This window comes from Eretmochelys imbricata, chromosome 5, assembly GCF_965152235.1.
Source record: "Eretmochelys imbricata isolate rEreImb1 chromosome 5, rEreImb1.hap1, whole genome shotgun sequence".
Classification (NCBI taxonomy): Eukaryota; Metazoa; Chordata; order Testudines; family Cheloniidae; genus Eretmochelys; species Eretmochelys imbricata.
This window is the reverse complement of record NC_135576.1, coordinates 18,290,649-18,309,150: the sequence shown is the minus strand read 5'-3', so window position 1 is coordinate 18,309,150 and position 18,502 is coordinate 18,290,649. Positions and strand designations below refer to the sequence as shown.

Sequence of the window (18,502 nt, the reverse complement as noted above, 5' to 3'; positions counted from 1 at the left end):
GATGTTTTGTCCCCTGCAGGAGAACAGCTTTTTGTCTCTGATTTAAACCAATTACTGTACCATATCATAAGTCTTCCAGCAGATAGGGATTCTATCTCCCAGCAGCTGTAGACAAATAAATAGAAGAGAAGCTCAATGAAGCCTTTTGCAATTCACCCCATTTGCCCTGACAGCATCGTACATATAACACTTGTCTGCACTTTTGTTTTTGTAACAGGCTACAGTAAAAGGAACGCAGCTGATATAAAGGTGCTAGTAAGAAAAAAATCTCTTTACAAATGAGAAGTGATTTCACTTTCAGCTCAGTTATTTCCTTCAGGTTACCATGAAAGGAGTGGAAATGACACGTCTTCCCTACCACCATTCACACCACCAACAAATGCAACCTAATGCCTGGCAGGCAAGAGTCAAAAACATAAGATGCAGCTAATGAGCAATGTCAAGGTGGGAGATGCAGAGACAAAGGAAAAAAGCAGAAGACATATCCCAAGAGAAAACTGCAGAGACATACTGAGGATGTCTAGTGGCTGCTGACTTATTCGCCTGAACTTTATTTTACTTTCTTTAAGTCTCCACCTAGCTTCTCCTATCTCTGTACACATTTGCTACCATCAGTTATAATAGTACCTTGCCGGTAATCTTTATTTATTTCTCATATTTTTCCTTTACCCACTTCAGATGCCTAACGTCCTATTCTCTACCTGACAACTTCTGAAGGACAACCTCCTATTAGCTAGCTGCTGCGCTCTGGAGTGGCTTAGGAACAGAGGATTTACCTAACTGGATCAGAGTAGAGGTCCACCTATACCAGTACCTTGCTTCTTGCAGTGGCCAGTACCTGAGTTTTTTGAACTTCTCAGGTTTTAATTTACATTGCACATGTGAGATTTCATGGTTTTAGCTTGCTGCAAAGGCCATTAATAAGCATTATATTATACAATCTAAGCACAATGTCGTTTACCATCCAATCCTGACAAACTCCTGCAGCAGTGAAGTTCATGGATTGGCTATATACTGCATAAAGTAGAATCACAAACACATAGGGCTGGAAGGAACCTCAAGATGTCATCTATTTAATCTCTCTATGCTGAGGCAGGATTAAGCATATCTAGACAATCAGTGCCAGATATTTGTCTAACCTGTTCTTAAAAATATCCCGTGATGGGGATTCCATAACTTGTGCTTAACTATCCTTATTGTTAGAAAGTTTTTCTTAATATGTAACCTAAAGTCCTTCAATGCAAACAAAGCTGATTATTTTTTGTCCTACCCTCGGTGGACATGGAGAACAATTGATCACTGTCCTCTTTATTACAACCTTTTCCATTTGTGAAGACTGTTACCATGTCCCCCGAAAGCCTTCCCTGGTCTAGTCTAAACATGGCCAATTCTTTTAACCTTTAGTCCTAGGTCATATTTTTAATATCTTTAATTTTCTCTCTATTTACTGCCCTTTACTTTATGTAATTTTGTCTCATTGTTTACTTGTACCCCTCCATCTGTCTCTCCACCTGTTGTCTCTTGTCTTATACATAGATTGTAAGGTTTTTGGAGCAGAGACCATATTTATATTCTGTGTTTCTCCAGTGCCTAGCACAATGGGGTCCTGGTCCATGACAAACAAATAAATACATATATTCACACATACATGTGGATACTAGGGAGATGTGTTATATATAGAAGTTAAATTGCCTGATCTTTTATTAATGAATAGTAAGGCTGCACATGAGCATGGGGCACAGGGCTGTCCCCGGCACTGGCCAATGAGGGCAAACAGATGTAGTTCCCACCTGAGGGAAGTACGAGTGCCCATGTTCTGAGTGCATGCCAGTAAACCTCGAGTACTACAGAGGATATGACTACTGAGATGTTTCAGAATTTGAGGCAATTCAACGTACTTCAAGAGCTGTATCGCCTGCTGTAGGTACAACAGAATAACGTAAACCTGACCTCTTAATCATCCCACTTTCCTGCTTTTTACAGATGTCTAAATTACTGGAAAGCTAGTGTGGCTGATACATTATTCCCCCCTGAAGTCAGAGACAGAAAATAGCTATTAGGTTTCCTAATCCATCCCTCTGTCAGTACAGTGTTTTCCTACAGTATATTTTAATAGTGCTTTGCCCACTCATGTTTTAAATGCCTCAAGGATGGCCTTCCCTGCTCTTGGGAGATTACTGTACACTACAGTATTAAAAACTTTCATTGTTAGGAAGGTTTCGCTCATATTCAACATGAATCAACCTTTTCTTGATGTCATCTCATTCACAGGTTTTGAAACCTACATGTGATTTTAAAATCAGAGGCAAGTCCACATTGGAAGCTGGATCTAAAACCCCTTGTTTCAGTTTAGGTATCTCTTCATAATGGTCTGAACAAGAGGCTCCAACAACCTTAAATTTGAGGAAGTTTGGCTTCTGACTTTTGAATTCTGGACCTCGAGCCTGAATTTACTTGTTTATTTATTTATTTTTATGTGATGACTTTCCCCCTTCTCCCACACTTTCAGTATAAAAGGTTTGGTTTTGGTTAACACAGTCTCCACATCCTCCAATCTCTTTTACACAGTAGCAATCCAATAAGAGCTTTCGGCAGTGTTCAAAGCCCATCGCAGTCAACAGAAAGGCTCCCATTGTCTTGCATGGGCTTCGGGGCCAGACTTTTCAAGAGCAAGGAACCCACAGTTGAAGCGGATTGTCAAAATAGCTCAGCATTCAACATGTTGAGCTCTTCTAAAAACCTGGACACTTATTTTGGTGTCTAAATAGGGACTGATTTTTTTTGAAAATCAGCCTTGAGTGTAGGTACTAAATTCTTTTGGAAATTTGGCTCCCAGTTACTATATTATACTATAAACTCCCCTGCCTCTGAGCTTGATAAGTCAAAGCTAATTTCAGCAGACGGTGAAACAATTTAGTCACATAAGAATGGCCATATTGGATCAGACCAAAGGTCCATCTAGCCCAGTGTCCTGTCTTCCGACAGTGGCCAGTCGCAGATGCCTCAGAGGGAATGAACAGAACAGGTAATCATCAAGTAATCTATTCCTTGTCGCTTCTGGAAAACAGAGACTAAGGACACCTACCCTGTCCATGACCATCCTTTTGTTGCTCGCACTCTTTTTCAAGCATCAACAAAAATCAATGCAATAGACTTTTGACTTGCACTTAGACTAACTATTTGTCATCCTCATACGCAAAACATGATTAAATTTTATATCAAAAAGTTCATTATTTCACAATAGTATAATTACTGTATAATTCTGAATCAATTAACTGGTAAAATCCAGCTCGGTGGCAAATTAGGTGACTCCAGTGGAATATCTTCTTCTTACACCAGGGCCAGATGTCACCTTTAACTTTCTGGGACTGGAGCACCCACGGAAAAAAATAGAGCACCCACCACCAGCCTCCCCAATCAACTCCTCCTCCTCCTCACAGCACCTCATGACCGTTGGTGGGCCCTGCTGATCAGCTCCTCCCGCTCCCTCCCAGTGCTTCCTGCCCTCTGCAGTCAGCTGTTCAGTGGCATGCAGAAGGAGCGAGGAGGGGGTGCGCTCTGGGGAGGGGGGCTGGAATGGGGCGGGAGCGGGCAGGGGTGGGAAGAGATGGGGCAAGGGTGGGGACTTGGGGGAATGGGTGAAGTGGGAGGCGGGGCCTCGGGCAGAGCGGAGCTTGAGCACACCCCGGCAACTTGGAAAGATGCCACCTCTGGTGCACCCTACACTGTCCCTTTAAAATATATGAAAATGGTCTCAAATGGTCTCAGTGCTGTTTTCTGGCATTTTTTACATATATATGAATAACAGGAACAACAGATGTTAACTTTCTTGTGAGGCTTTTGTCCTGCAAAACAGGCTGAAAACTGAGCCTGAACTTCTCCATTTTTCAGCTGAATGGGGAGAGGAAGTCAAGTCAGGCAGTCTGGTACCTAGAAGGCATTATCAGGCATGCAGACAGATCACATTTTTCCTTAAATCAATGGAATTGATTCTTCCCCCTGTTTGATTGAACAGAGATGGGGTGGGCCATGAGGGGGCTGGGTCTGGCTGTCTGATTCTGAGAAGCAGCCCTCGGCCCCAATAAATGTTTGAGCTACTTTTTAGCATCACCACACCCTCTCCCATTCTACTGTGTGCTCCCAATGTGCTCCATCAAGGGTAGGCCATCTGTGGCAAAGGGACTGGAGTTGGGAATTCCCATATGACAGGGAAATTCTCTCCACTGGCCAGTTGCATCCAGTTTCTGGAACTTTTGCACCCTCTAAGTGGCACAAAGTGGCTGGATCTGATTACATATTTCAGCCTGTGATGCCACATCCTCTAAATGCTCATTTGAGGACCTTGCTCATACCATCTTTGAAACCTAACAACAGAAAAGACATTAAAAAGTGGCCACTTTTTTGTCTGTTTGTTCAGGTATTTGATAGCAACATACTTCCTCTGTTGTGCTGAAGAACGCCTGGTGCAGATCACAGCCACGATCACCACCACCACCACTGTAATGACCCCAACGGTGACCACAATGATTACTAGAAGGTTGCTGTTCTTCTGAGGCGTTACACTGCCATGTGGAGGGTGCATCTGCCCTATGGGAGGTTCTGAAAAAATATAAATGACGAGAGTTTCAGCAGCAAAATTTAACAACAGAATGTAAAAAAAACAGATGTCATGTACAACAACAGTTGGCAGAGACTGCTAGATCCGGGGTATAGACCTTTTGCCCATCAGATTGCCTGGATAAGTTTTGTCCCCAGTTGAGAGAGACAAGGAAAAAAAGATATTTTATGCCACACAAATACTTCTCTGACATAATTGATGAAAGGTCATGGTTTATGAGAAATAGCCAACTTATTTCATGCAGGAAGACAAATTACTTGACACATTATGATCACAATTTACCCCCCTTCTCCTTCAGAAGCCACCCATAAAAAAAGGCACAATTTAAAGCCTGTCTGGGGTGTGTGAATCCTACTTAAAAACAGATAGTGGGTTCAGAATGGTGTCATAAAGCACTGAAATTTATGTTTCACTGTGTTTCAGTGGTATAGCAAACAGGAAAATATTGAAGCAGTAAGGACTGAGGTGCAAGGCGTTTACTGGAGATTAATGACCAGCTGCTGGGAGTTGATGGCTATCAGCTCATTATTGCTATTAGCAGCTAAAACTGAAAAAAAAAGCAATATGCATTTTTATTCCTTTCATAGCCTCTATTGATATTTACCGGAAAATTAATGTCTTGTGTATTAGCCAATCTGAATGTGTGATTCATCTCTCAAGATTCCATTCAGCTCATAATCAGCCACACATTATATTCTATTGTATTTATTGATATAGCTCCTCTGATGCAAGGTGTTAATCACGCTTCACTTGGAACATAATAGCAGATACAGAGGTCAATTCAATGGAATGACAAGACTGGACGCCAAATGATTAAGTTACATCATTTCAGGTTTCAGATCCCAATACCACGGACTTCAAAGATTGGGCCCTTGCTCACAAGCTTTTATGGATGCTATTACATGGTGGATGGCACATTTTTCAACTGCGTTGACAGCTTCTTGCATAATTTACATAGAAAAACTCCCCTTGCATACCATCCAGAGATGGCCCAATCATGCAGTCTTTATTCAACAAAATTTTCATTTTGGTCAAAGGAACTTTTTGCCAGAGTAAGGACTGAAGGTTCAGGATCATACATTATAGACACTAGTGCAGGACAATATGAAATTTGGTTATTTTGTCTGCTAATGGATCCCATAAAGATTAAGAGCTCAGGAAAACCAAGAGATGATGACACTCAAGTTTGGAGAACTTGTCAATAACTTCATGAGCAGAGTCTGTCAAGAGTTTTCAGACAGCGGCATCATCCCAAAAGCCCATCTGTAACTTAAAAAAAAAAGTGATTGTGAAGTCATTTTACCTTCATTAGAACTGAATGAGCAAATGACAAAGGTCAAAGCTTTCTAAATTGCCATTTTAGCTAGTGATAAATGTAATTTTATGGTAATTTTCTATCTTCATTCTGTACTGTAGTGTCATTTCTTTATATAACAAATTAATTTGTTTAAATAAATTGACTTTTTCTCATAGTTCTTTTTCAGGCAATGGAACACGACAAGCTCTTGTGAGTTTCATGGCTTTTGTCATTAGAAGACCTAGTACAGGAATTCAGTAGTTTTTCATTTCCATATTGTGTATAAGGAATATGACATGTATAGTAAACACTGTAAAACAAATTAGCCCTTCCTCCTTCCCTAGTTCATGCATCCATCCTCTGTTCTCTCCGCAAAACTCAATTTTTCCATGAAGCCAACAAATATTAACCCAGATCCGTAAAATCCGCTAAACCAAGCAAAATAAACAAGCTGCAAGACAGAACCTTTCTGAAGGCTTTTCAGTAAATTTTGCCTCAAAAGTCTACTTAGAATATAAGCTTCACAGAGCACGGACTGTGCCTTCTGTGTCTTGTACGGAGCACATGGGTGCTGCTTAAATAATAATAATTATTCCTATAAAAACAGTAAACAAATGGCAGGTCTGGTGTTCCATTCTTAACTAGTGAAGTAGGGGTAAGTCCATGGATGTAATACTAGTATAAAATTGATACAAGATGGAGGAAATTGCTCACGGCTTATTTTAATTTTTCTCTTGCAACCCAGGATAGTGATTCATATAATAAAGTACTGACTGGATTTGTCTGATCATTATTAAGGTAACAGAATCCATGTTCACACATTTTCCTCCAAACAAGATGTCCTGGACTCTAAACCCCCCTCGACCTCTTTGAAGCCAGGAACAGCCAACCAACAGGAATAGGCACAGGAAACTTCAAAAAAATACCATAACAACTTAAAAGACATATCCAGACAGCAGTAATCATTTAAGCACACACATTACCTTTACCTATATAAACCACAAATTGATATTTTCTAGAGGCAATAGGAAGGGTTTTCTTTTTTAAAAAATTACAGTATCTCTTACATCTTAATATAACACTTGCTGAAAAAGACTAGAGAAGCTTCTGTTAAAAAAGAACACCATGTTAAATAACAGCCTTCATCCTATCTTTCACACAACATAATATCCTTTAGAAACATCCATATTTTCTACAGTTTTCTCAGGGACTTAAGACTACACAGTAAATATGAATTATCTGGAATCAAGAAGCCTCAGATTGATTATTTGGATTTTAAACAAGATTGTTCAGCTTCACAGAAGTGGCATATAGCAATGCAAACGTAATATTAGGTATTTCTGCACTTCTTCCCCAAGGGTGTCCAATGTCCCCCAAACAAGCCATTATTTTACTGTGCAACTTCTTTCTCTACTACACACTGTAGGCATGTGTCAAGGTTCCTTCCCCACTCTGAACTCTAGGGGAAGGGGGACCTGCATGAAAGACCCCTATGCTTATTTTTACCAGCTTAGGTTAAAACTTCCACAAGGTACAAACTGTTTTACCTTTTGTCCCTGGACCATATGCTGCCACCACCAAAGTGTCTAACAAAAACAACAGGGGAAGTGCCCACTTGGAACCGTTTCCCCTCCCCAAATGCCCCCCCCCCAAGCCCTACACCCCCTTTCCTGGGGAAGGCTTGATAAAAATCCTCACCAATTTGCATAGGTGAACACAGACCCAAACCCTTGGATCTTAAGAACAATGAAAAAACAATCAGGTTCTTAAAAGAAGAATTTTAATTAAAGAAAAAGTAAAAAAAAAAACCTCTGTAAAATCAGGAAGGGAAATACCTTAGAGAGTAGTCAGATTCAAATCCCTCTAGGCAAAACCTTAAGTTACAAAAGGACATAAAAGCAGGAATACACATCCCATTCAGCACAAATTATTTTATCAGCCATTTAAACAAAACAGAATCTAATGCATATCTAACTAGATTGCTTACTAACTCTTTACAGGAGTTCTGACCTGCATTCCTGCTCTGGTCCCAGCAAAAGCATCACACAGACAGAGAGGACCCTTTGTTCCCCCACCTCCTTCAGCTTTGAAAGTATCTTGTCTCCTCATTGGTCATTTTGGTCAGGTGCCAGCGAGGTTATCTTAGCTTCTTAACCCTTTACAGGTGAAAGGGTTTTTCATCTGGCCAGGAGGGATTTAAAGGTGTTTACCCTTCCCTTTATATTTATGAGAGCATGTAGGTAAGTCTAGTGGCTAGTAGGTTTCCGGTATAGGGTGTTTATGTGACCTGTACTTACCTACATGCCTCCAGCTTTCCTCCAGACCACACCACACGATCCATTGTCTACAGCCAAGCTCTATGATACAATCGCATTTGCTCCAATCCCTCAGACAGAGACAAACACCTACAAGATCTCTATCAAGCATTCTTGCAACTGCAATACCCACCTGCTGAAGTGAAGAAACAGACTGACAGAGCCAGAAGAGTACCCAGAAGTTACCTACTACAGGACAGGCCCAACAAAGAAAATAACAGAACGCCACTAGCCATCACCTTCAGCCCCCAACTAAAACCTCTCCAATGCATCATCAAGGATCTACAGCCTATCCTGAAGGATGACCCATCACTCTCACAGATCTTGGGAGACAGGCCAGTCCTCGCTTACAGACAGCCCCCACAACCTGACGCAAATACTCACCAGCAACCACACATCACACAACAAAAACACTAACCCAGGAACCTATGCTTGCAACAAAGCCCGTTGCCAACTGTGTCCACATATCTATTCAGGGGACACCATCATAGGGCCTAATCACATCACTATCAGAGGCTCGTTCACCTGCACATCTACCAATGTGATATATCCCATCATGTGCCAGCAATGCGCCTCTGCCATGTACATTGGCCAAACTGGACAGTTTCTACATAAAAGAATAAATGGACACAAATCAGACGTCAAGAATTATAACATTGAAAAACCAGTCGGAGAACACTTCAATCTCTTTGGTCACTCGATTACAGACGTAAAAGTGGCAATATTACAACAAAAAAACTTCAGAAACAGACTTCAACGAGAGACTGCTGAATTGGAATTAATTTGCAAACTGGACACCATTAAATTAGGCTTGAATAAAGACTGGGAGTGGATGTGTCATTACACAAAGTAAAACTATTTCCCCATGTTTATTTCCCCCCCCCCCCACTGTTCCTCAGACGTTCTTGTCAACTGCTGGAAATGGCCCACCTTGATTATCACTACAAAAGGTTTTTTTTCTCTCCTGCTGGTAATAGCTCACCTTACCTGATCTCTCTTGTTAAAGTGTGTATGGTAGCACTCATTGTTTCATGTTCTCTGTGTATATAAAATCCCCCTACTTAATAATCCTGTATTTTCCACTGCATGCATCTGATGAAGTGAGCTGTAGCTCACGAAAGCTTATGCTCAAATAAATTTGTTAGTCTCTAAGGTGCTACAAGTACTCCTTTTCTTTTTGCAGATACAGACTAACACGGCTGCTACTCTAAAACAAAGTAGGGTACTTAATAGCTGGATCTGATTTTGTTTAAGATACCATTACTAAGTTCCTTTTAACAGCAGGAGCTATGTCTAAAATATGAAGCATACATTTGTCAGCTGGCAAAATATATTCAAGAAAAGGTACTGAGTTCAGTATTCCCTCCCTATCTGGTCTGTGGAAAGTAATCAGTCTGACTTAATCAGTTAGGTGCCTTGCAATAATTGTGTATTTTCCAGACTGGCTTTATATAGCACCTCAGGTGCTCTGTTCTTCTCATTTGTTCAATAATGTGAAAACTAAAGCTCCATTAGGTAACTGGGGAGGAAAAGGTGTTGATAGCATATCTAAAACTCAGTTGATAGTGGTCAGATTCAGTTAATCTTTAGTAATCCACAGCTTTTCCTCTTGTGTCTTGCTATATCAGCTCAGGTTTAATTAAGATTGCATTTGCCAACAGGAGGTTTAACACATTGAAACAAAATGCCATGAAATACTTTTTATGATGTTTTCCCTTTACGATCTTTTGGTTCTCTGTTTTATTTCTTATACTTCCTTCTTATCATTGTTCTTATGATGTGAGATAAAACTAAAACATCTCCTACGAAGAAAATAGCTCACTGGTTTTACAATAAGCTTCTACTGGGGAAAGAATATCTTTTTGACTGGAAATATGACAGGGGATTTATTTATTTTTTACTTTGATGGGTCAGCTTTTGAAACAGTCAAAAAAGTTTTTTTTTAATTTGTCACACACAAAAAAAGAGGACTTCCTTTCTGGTATGCTTTTTAAAATTGAATAATTTCCTCTTTCTGTGGTTTACAATTGCTAAATCTACAATACATATAATAACTATTTAGTCATGGTTAGAACCTGCCAAGGGATAATTAAATTTTCTCAATTATCTATTTCATTTTACTCTTTAATCTCCTTTAACCTCTTTTCTCTTACAGGCTACTTTGCACCAGTGCTTACAGAGGTGCCTCAGTTGGCAATGGAATGTAATACTACTGCAGGCTGCCTCATAGCAAAATCTTATCAATATCAGCCTTGTTTAAATTTCACTTAACTCCACCTGGTCTTCCTCTCTCAAGTGTACTAAGATCCATTAATGTCTATCTAAACTACAGGATCTGAAATATAATTTCAACTCATCAAAACTGTTATTCCTCTTCCTCTACTGGCCTAGGACATACAGGGGAAGCAGCAGACATGATATATCTTGATTTTAGAAAGACTTTTGACACAGTCTCACATGACATTCTCATAAGCAAACTAGGGAAATGTGGTCTAGATGAAACTCCTACAAGGTGGGTGCACAGCTGGCTGAAAGACCGTACTCAAAGAGTAGTTATCAATGGTGCGCTGTCAAAATGGGAGAGTGTATTTAGTGGGGTCCCATAGAGGTAATTCCTGGGTCTGGTTCTATTCAATATTTTCATTCATACTTGGATAATGTAGTGGAGAGTACGCTTATAAAATTTGTGGATAACACCAAGCTGGAAGAGGTTGCAAGCACTTTAAAGGACAGGATTAGAATTCAAAATGACCTTGAAAAATTATAGAATTGGTCTGAAATCAACAAGAAGACTGAGGGGGAACACAACAGTCTGCCATTCTGTTAAGGTCTGTTATAATGAGGATAGTGATCAATTGTTCTTCATGTCCACTGAAGGTAGGACAAGAAGTAATGGGCTTAATCTACAGCAAGAGAGATTTTGGTTAGGACACATGTCTAATTATAAGGGTAGATAGAAGCTCTGAAATAGGCTTCCAGGGGAGGCTGTGGAATCCCCATGACTGGAGGTTTTTAAGAAAAGTTTGGACAAACACCTCAGTCAGTAATGGGCTAGGTTTACTTGGGTCTGCCTCAGAGCAGGGGCTTGATGACCTTGAGGTCCCCTTTCCAATTCCAATATTTCTATGATTCTGTAACACAAACTATCATACTATGAATGGGATTTTGAAACTCACCCATATATGAATGGAACAATCTTATAAGTGGTGAAGAAGGTGATGGGGAGGGAGAGAGAGGATGGGGTTCACTGCTGAAAATGGACTTAATAATCAAACTTAATTAGATGGAGTCTAGTTTAGTCTATATTTACCATTGAGGCTGCTTCTGTCAATCAAGTTCGTGTCAACTGGCCAATAGGCCCCATCTCCATGACGACCTGTTAACAGAAAAGCATGTGTCAGAAACAGAATGATAGATAAACTGATCTAAGTGTGATCTGCTTCTTGAAACAGAGTCCATCTGACAACATTTAAGCCATTAGACAGTGAGGGGAAAAGTAATTCTGTATGTGCATGAGAAAATCTGTCATAAACGTCAACTTTTAAATGAAGCTGAATTTCAAGCCTTTGAGAGGCTTGCCTTTTTACATTCTTTCTCCAACAGTCCTTGTTAAAGGGACAAAATAAGGTGAGGCAGTAGTAACAGTCAGAATGTTCTTCCTCAAAAGCTGACAGATCTGATGGAAAAGTTAGTTCATAGCACAGATGAAAGACATAATATTGGGCTTCCTTCACATTTATGCGGCTTATGTTCATTGATGGCTCCCAACTGACATTTCTTTGAGTGCAGGTAAATTGTCATTATTATTCTACAAGGTGACAGTACATCTCATCTAGTGTCTGGGTGTCTAGTATTCCTTCTGTTACTTGCCACAGAAGATAAGTTTAATATTTGATTATATTCTTATATGGGGAAAGTAACCCCTGTATAGTTTAGTTTATAAACTGATGTTCTTTGGGGTGCTATACTTAATATTGAATCAAATCAGTCAGAAGAATGTAAGAACACTGTAAAATTGTCAAATAGTATTCCACAAGATATTAAGCAAATATATATATATATCATTTAAATATATTTATTTAATATCATTTATCATATATATATATATATATAATTTTATTCCATCCTCAGAAATACTATTTTTCATGGAATTGCCATTTTTTACATTGAAAATGCAGGAATTTCAAAATGGATATGAAGTGATTATTGTTTTAAAGAAACTAAAAAATCTCCTTTAAAATTAATATTTGTTGTTGTTTTTAAGAAAAGAATATTTGCCCCATTTCACAGGTTTTACACAAACGTGGAAAATAAGGAAAACTTTGACTTCTGAGATGTTCATATTTTGAACTTAATTTTTGTATGCTTATACCAGTAAGCAATTTTAGGGGCAAATTCAAAATGGTGGCTATGGCCACCTTGAGCCACCCAGGTGATGGATCTGTGATGTTGCCAAGGACTATGCTTATGCCTTCCCCATTCCTGGTAGATGGGGCATGTCAGGGTTGGTAGGGGGCAGGGTAGAGCTCTGCTATACTATGTTTATCTTCCACTGGTATAGGATCAATCAAGGACCATAAACCACTGGTAGAATGTAGTGCAGCTCTGGTGCAGGACAGAATCTGAGTACTTTGCCAGTCTAGGAATCCTATACCAGCAACATACTGCTCATATGGATGCAGCTTATACTCGCAAATATGTGCTCTTGGCAGTATTACTTATTCCACCCCCATCCCTCTCAGCAAAACAAGCTGTACCAGTAAAAGTGAAATTTTGCATTTATTACTGCATTTACATTAGGGGCTTCTGCTGGCACATCTACATTTGTCAGGGTGGGATTGCACACTTTCACACCCCTAACCATTACAGCTATACAGCAGACACCTGTAGTGTCGGCATGGCCTGAGTAATGTACTTTCCCAATAGATAGCGAGGTGACTAAGTAGATGGTATTCTTCCCTCTGAGTTCGTAATAAATCAGCATCCTAGCATGGAGTCATGGAGTCCTGTTACTTCCATTTTTCAGGTGAGACATAAAAATGAGCCGATGACCAATTTTGGACAATAAAAAACCCAGGAGTCTTTTTAGAAAAGTTGTATGGGGGCATTTAACCCCAAATGTTCTAATTAAATTCCAGCTCTGGTATCTAGTGTTTAGTTACTTCGAATCCCTCAGTAGTTGCAGCTGGAAAACATTTTCTTCACTTCCTACCATACACTATTATTATATTTGTGCATTGTTAAACAGTTGCAGCATTTCATTCCAGAGGTAGCTGCGTTTTGGGGGAGTATGAAGTGATTCCTATGTATAATTTTGTCTATCAATTTGTAAAGTGCTTTGCAACGAAAGGAACTATATAAATGTAAGATCATTATCATCATAGGTGACTTCAACATAATCATCTTTTCAATCAGCATAATTGCACAGCAAGGTTGTACAATATTTAGCTGCAACAAGTACAGGCAAAAGTGAAATGAATGTAGGATGCACTGTAACTCTATTTACCAAAACTGCACTGTATATAAGTCATATTCCCGGGTTTGCACTAGCAGCTTTCAATATATGGGGATAAATTGTCAATAGAACCAAGTAAATTGGGTGTCTCAGTGGGAGATGCTGGTGGGTACTCAGTATTTGTTTAAAATTTTGTCCTTACTTAGGCATCTAAGTGGGACTTGATCTCTTTTAAAAATCTAGCCCTTGCTGTCTGCTTTAATACCTCTCTACAATTTTAGATATTAGAACTCTTCAAGGCATTACATGTCACATTAATTGATGTACAAATATTTTAGAAACTGGAGGCCAATTTAAGGTTTCATGATCCTCATGAAATCATGGATTGAGTAATTGAGCAAAGTACAGACAACATGGCTATTTCAGAGTCCTAAGGCCAGAAGTGACCTTCAGATCATCTAGTCTGACCTCCTGCACATCATAGGCAACAAAGCGTACCCACTTATCCCTGTACTGAGCCCAATAATCTGAATTAGGCTACAGTATTTACACCTCCCAGAGACTAAATTACTCTATAACACAGGCAGAGAATAGGAAGGACTGAGGTGCCACAACAGCTAAACCCCCTGCAATGGCAGGGAATTGATTTGGTGAGACTTCTTCTAAGTTCATTTTCAACTGAATTGCCCTACAGGCAAACCCTGGTGAACCTGACCAGAGTAAGAGGAACACTGGGATTCCAAAGATCAAATAACACTTACTACAGGGCTAGGTTAAAGCACAGGTAATATAGGCTTGTACCTAGAGACCCAGCTCTTGAAGTCGTATGATTATAAATAAAACAACTGTAATAGTTATTCTTGAAAATGTGACCCAGAGGTAATCAACACAGTGATGACGGTCTGAGTGGGCACACATCATGAAACAATAGCACTGAAAGGCATAAACGGCGCTATACATCTTCCTGGATGTTACCGCCAAGAATTGCTGTGTAGAGGAGGGGTCACCCACTCCTGCCCTGAAGGGCTTGAAATCAGACCTAGGAGAGGGCTGCTGCTAGGGAAAGCAGCAAGCCTCGGCTGACTGGGGAAACAGCCACAGCTGTGGCCAAGCCACAACCAGGGCCCAGCTGGCCTTTATAAGGCAACGAGGACACACTCTTTCTCTAGATGTTGAGAGGGAGGGGCCTAACTGCTGGGAGCTGAGCAGGGTACCTAAAGTGGAGCAGGGCTGGGGAAAGGCCAGAGGAGCTGCGGAGCTCTAGCCTGGGCTGATAGCCAATGATGGACCTATTCTCTGAGATGCTTAGGACAGCTCTGAAAACACTCAGTGTATGGCAGGAAGAGAAGAGTGCAGCCATACCCACTTACCTAAGCAAATACACCCCAACTTCTGGGGTAAATAACGGGGGGGTCCTCTGCTGCCACCCCTTCCTCTCATGCTTCTGTTCTTGGGGGAAAGGAGGATGCCCCAGGATGCTCTGGTAGGGGAGGGAGAACTGTGCCACTGTGCAAGGGATGGGGGGAACAATCTTATAACTTTTCATAAAAAGAAAGCTTTCATAAAAGGAAAGCTTCTAAAATGTCTTTTTGGAGGGAAAATCAGCTTCATGGCAAAGGAAAATGATTTAGTTTTATGCATGAAAGCTAATGTTTTCAAATGGTCTAACTTTTGATAAGTGTTGATTAGACTGATAACAGGGCAGAGAAATAAATAACACTTAAGCCCAGCACACAATATTTCAACAAAACTAGCTATCAGCAGTAGCTAAAATTGGATTTATGGTAATATAGATTTATTCTGGTATTAAGATAAACAAACAAACACAATTATTCAACATTTTGATTATCTTGGAAATCTACACATTTAGGAGGTTGTAAAGCTGTAAGGTAAATCTTCAACACAGCGTGCTGGAAGCTAGATGCTAAAGAGTAAATGGTGCTGGTGCAGGACTATTAATGCTGTACTTCGAGCCAACATGCCTTCTTGGAAGCTTTCTTCATCTAGCTCTGTGTGGAGCTTACCACATTCTTCCTTTTGAAAAGTAAAATGATGCACAAGTCCATTGCTACTTTGAGCCCAAGTGCTTCATTCTGGCTTCATGTCTCATTCTCCCATTAGCCTACATACTTAGTCTCATCTACACACAAAACCACCTCCTTTGTGAATCCTTCTGCACTTACAACATCACCTCCTACCTTGCTAAGCCTGCCTCATATCACTGTGATTTTTTTTCTGCCACACTCAGAACTGTTGCTATTCCCCTGTACAGTCTTCCCCTGGATGAAACCCCACCTTTCTCACTTCTTCTTTAGTGGAGACTTTATATTTCCCCCTCAATATCTGATCTATGTAGTTGGCACAAGGCTGGGTTCTCGGTACTCTGCAGTTTTTCTCTGAGTTGTGTAACGGGTGGCAGAATTCAAACTAGCAGAAATATGTTCAAGAAGTGCCAACTTTTCACTCAAATTATGCAGAAAGGATGGTTTTAACTTTGGACATCACTTCAGTGTGAATGATTTCTGACATTTCTATTTCCCATTTGTCCTCTGTCTTCAATTAGCTCCTTCTTTTGAATGCTTCTGTGACTAAAGTCCTCCACTGGAAAATGTCCTTCTCCCACTACTATAGCTGAACTACCATTATTTTTAATATGTTTTAACTTTGCCTCATCAAGGCCACAAAACTTGAAGTTCCCCCTGACTACAGATTTTCTTTTTCTTGTCAGTTCTCCAGCATTTGTAAATCTGGCATCAATCCTGCTGTAACTCTAGCAGACTTCTTCATTGTTAGCTCATTTTTCCTGATTTATGCTTCATCATTTATATTTTAACTACTGAAAATCCCTTATCTCTAAACTTCAGATATCCCAGAATGCCCTGTCCAGAGTACTCTCACTCCAGGAATTATTGCTTCCATTCTGCTTAATGTTAACTATATTATACATGGGTACTTGCTATGAAGAGTAGTGACATCATTATAGTATGTCTTGCTCTCCATGAAGGACTCATCATCTGATTCATCTGACCCAGATACATCCTTTCTTTACCAATGTTTTCAGCCCTATACTCATTTAACCCTGGGAAAATTGAGAAGTAGTCTTATTTCAGTTTACAGAAGCTGTAAGCAATTTTCCTTCCCTCCAGGAGCCACAGTTTGAGACATGATGCCAGCTATAAGTCCTTCGGCGCTGTGCATGGATACCAGCCAATGCAAGGCCATAATATGACCATCCTATTTTACTTCAACAAAAAAACATTTCTTATGGGTCACATGATTTTCCTCCACAGGCACCAGAGCTGCCAAAACAAGCTCCAATACACTAACGGACACTCCTCAGACATAGTGTACAATGAGCAAAAGAAAATGTAAGAGAGCCCAGCTCTGCCATTTCGCGCTTCATGTTATTCATAGACATCTTCATTGCCAAAGTTAGGGATTGCCTCCTGGTTGTTCACCCTTGTATTTCCTTAGAGGTACTGACAGTTTTCAATCATAAAAAAGAAAATTATATTTAGTCAAAGATGTCTCAATTAAACCTCTTCATTGTGCCAACACACCAAAAGCAGTTTTTCTGCCATAGGATTGTTAGCACAGACAGCTTTGGATGTAAGCTGCAGCATCACCCATTCCAAAAGCCACTGAGTATTCAATGTGCCTGCACCCGTGGGTGATAACTTGGCCATGCACTTTGTCTGAGTCTGCAGGCTTCATCATGCACAGAAAGGTCAATCTTGGGACTAAGGCACTGGACTGGGACTGAGGAGATCCAGGTTCAATTCCTGGCTCTGTCACAGTGAGTCTGGTCTCGTCACTTAAGGTATGGCGGCACTGCGCTTGGGTGTGAGCCTCCCACCTTAAGTAGACAGACTTAGGTTTGTGGGGCTCGCGCTAATGTGCGAAAAATAGCTGTGCAGATGTTGTGGCACTGGCAGAGGTTTGGGCTAGCCACCTGAGCCAACCCTATTCCCTGGGTCTGAGCTCAGGTGGCTAGCCTGAGCCTCCACTGGTGTTGCAACATCTACGCAGCTATCTGTAGTATGCTAGCACAAGCTCTGCTAACACAAGTCTGCCTACCCAGGCTGCAAGGCTGACTCCCACTTGCAATGTAGATGTACCCTTAGGGGCAGATTTTTCAAAACTGATCAGCATGTTGGCTGCTCATTTCTTTTGAAAATCTGGTCCTTAGTGCCAGAATGAGAGCTGCCGGGTGTTAAGTACTATTGAAAATTTGGCCCTTATTTAGGTGCTTAAATGAAGCTGAGCTCTTAGGAAACTTGGTGCCAGCTGAGGGTGCTCAGCACTTGAAAATCTTGCCTTGAGACATAAAGCAGCTGCAAGAGAGAAGGTCTGAAACAATTGAAGCTGGCCTTCTAGCAGCTTTGGAGAGTGAGCTCAAATTGGATTGCCAAGCTGCCACCTGGGAAACTGGCTATGAAAGCCGGCCAGGTGTATATAAAAGCAGAGTAAGGAAGGCTGATGGAGAGGAAGGAGTAACAGGAGTTTGAGCATGGAATTGACAGACAGGAATTTGCAAGAGGAAGTAGGAATCTGATTGCCAGGAAACCCATCCATAGGAAATCTACCCACAAGGGCCTGCAATAGTTTGTTGTAAACACGATAGACAGAATGTGGGACTGGAAAAGTGGCACACACAAATAAGAAGAGAGATAAGATTAACTTGCTACACTGTACAGTTCAAGGCGGCAACTCCATTAGCTGCTCTTTGTCAGGAGGATTGCTACTCCCTTTTAGACTTAGATTGTCAATAATCAATAGATTGGGAAGATGACTCCGTACTCATCCACTCAGCCAGA

At 40.6% G+C, this 18,502-nt stretch overlaps 1 protein-coding gene across 1 annotated transcript in view; it reads right to left on the bottom strand.

Annotated features, from left to right (window-relative positions):
* DCC (DCC netrin 1 receptor) overlaps window positions 1-18,502 on the bottom strand; it is a 948,458-nt gene that overhangs the window by 47,646 nt on the left and 882,310 nt on the right. The window contains exons 22-23 of the mRNA XM_077816218.1: window positions 11,541-11,606; window positions 4,437-4,599 (exon numbers count right to left, since the gene is read on the bottom strand). Coding sequence (XP_077672344.1) covers window positions 4,437-4,599; window positions 11,541-11,606 — 229 coding nt within the window. The remainder of the gene's footprint in view (window positions 1-4,436; window positions 4,600-11,540; window positions 11,607-18,502) is intronic.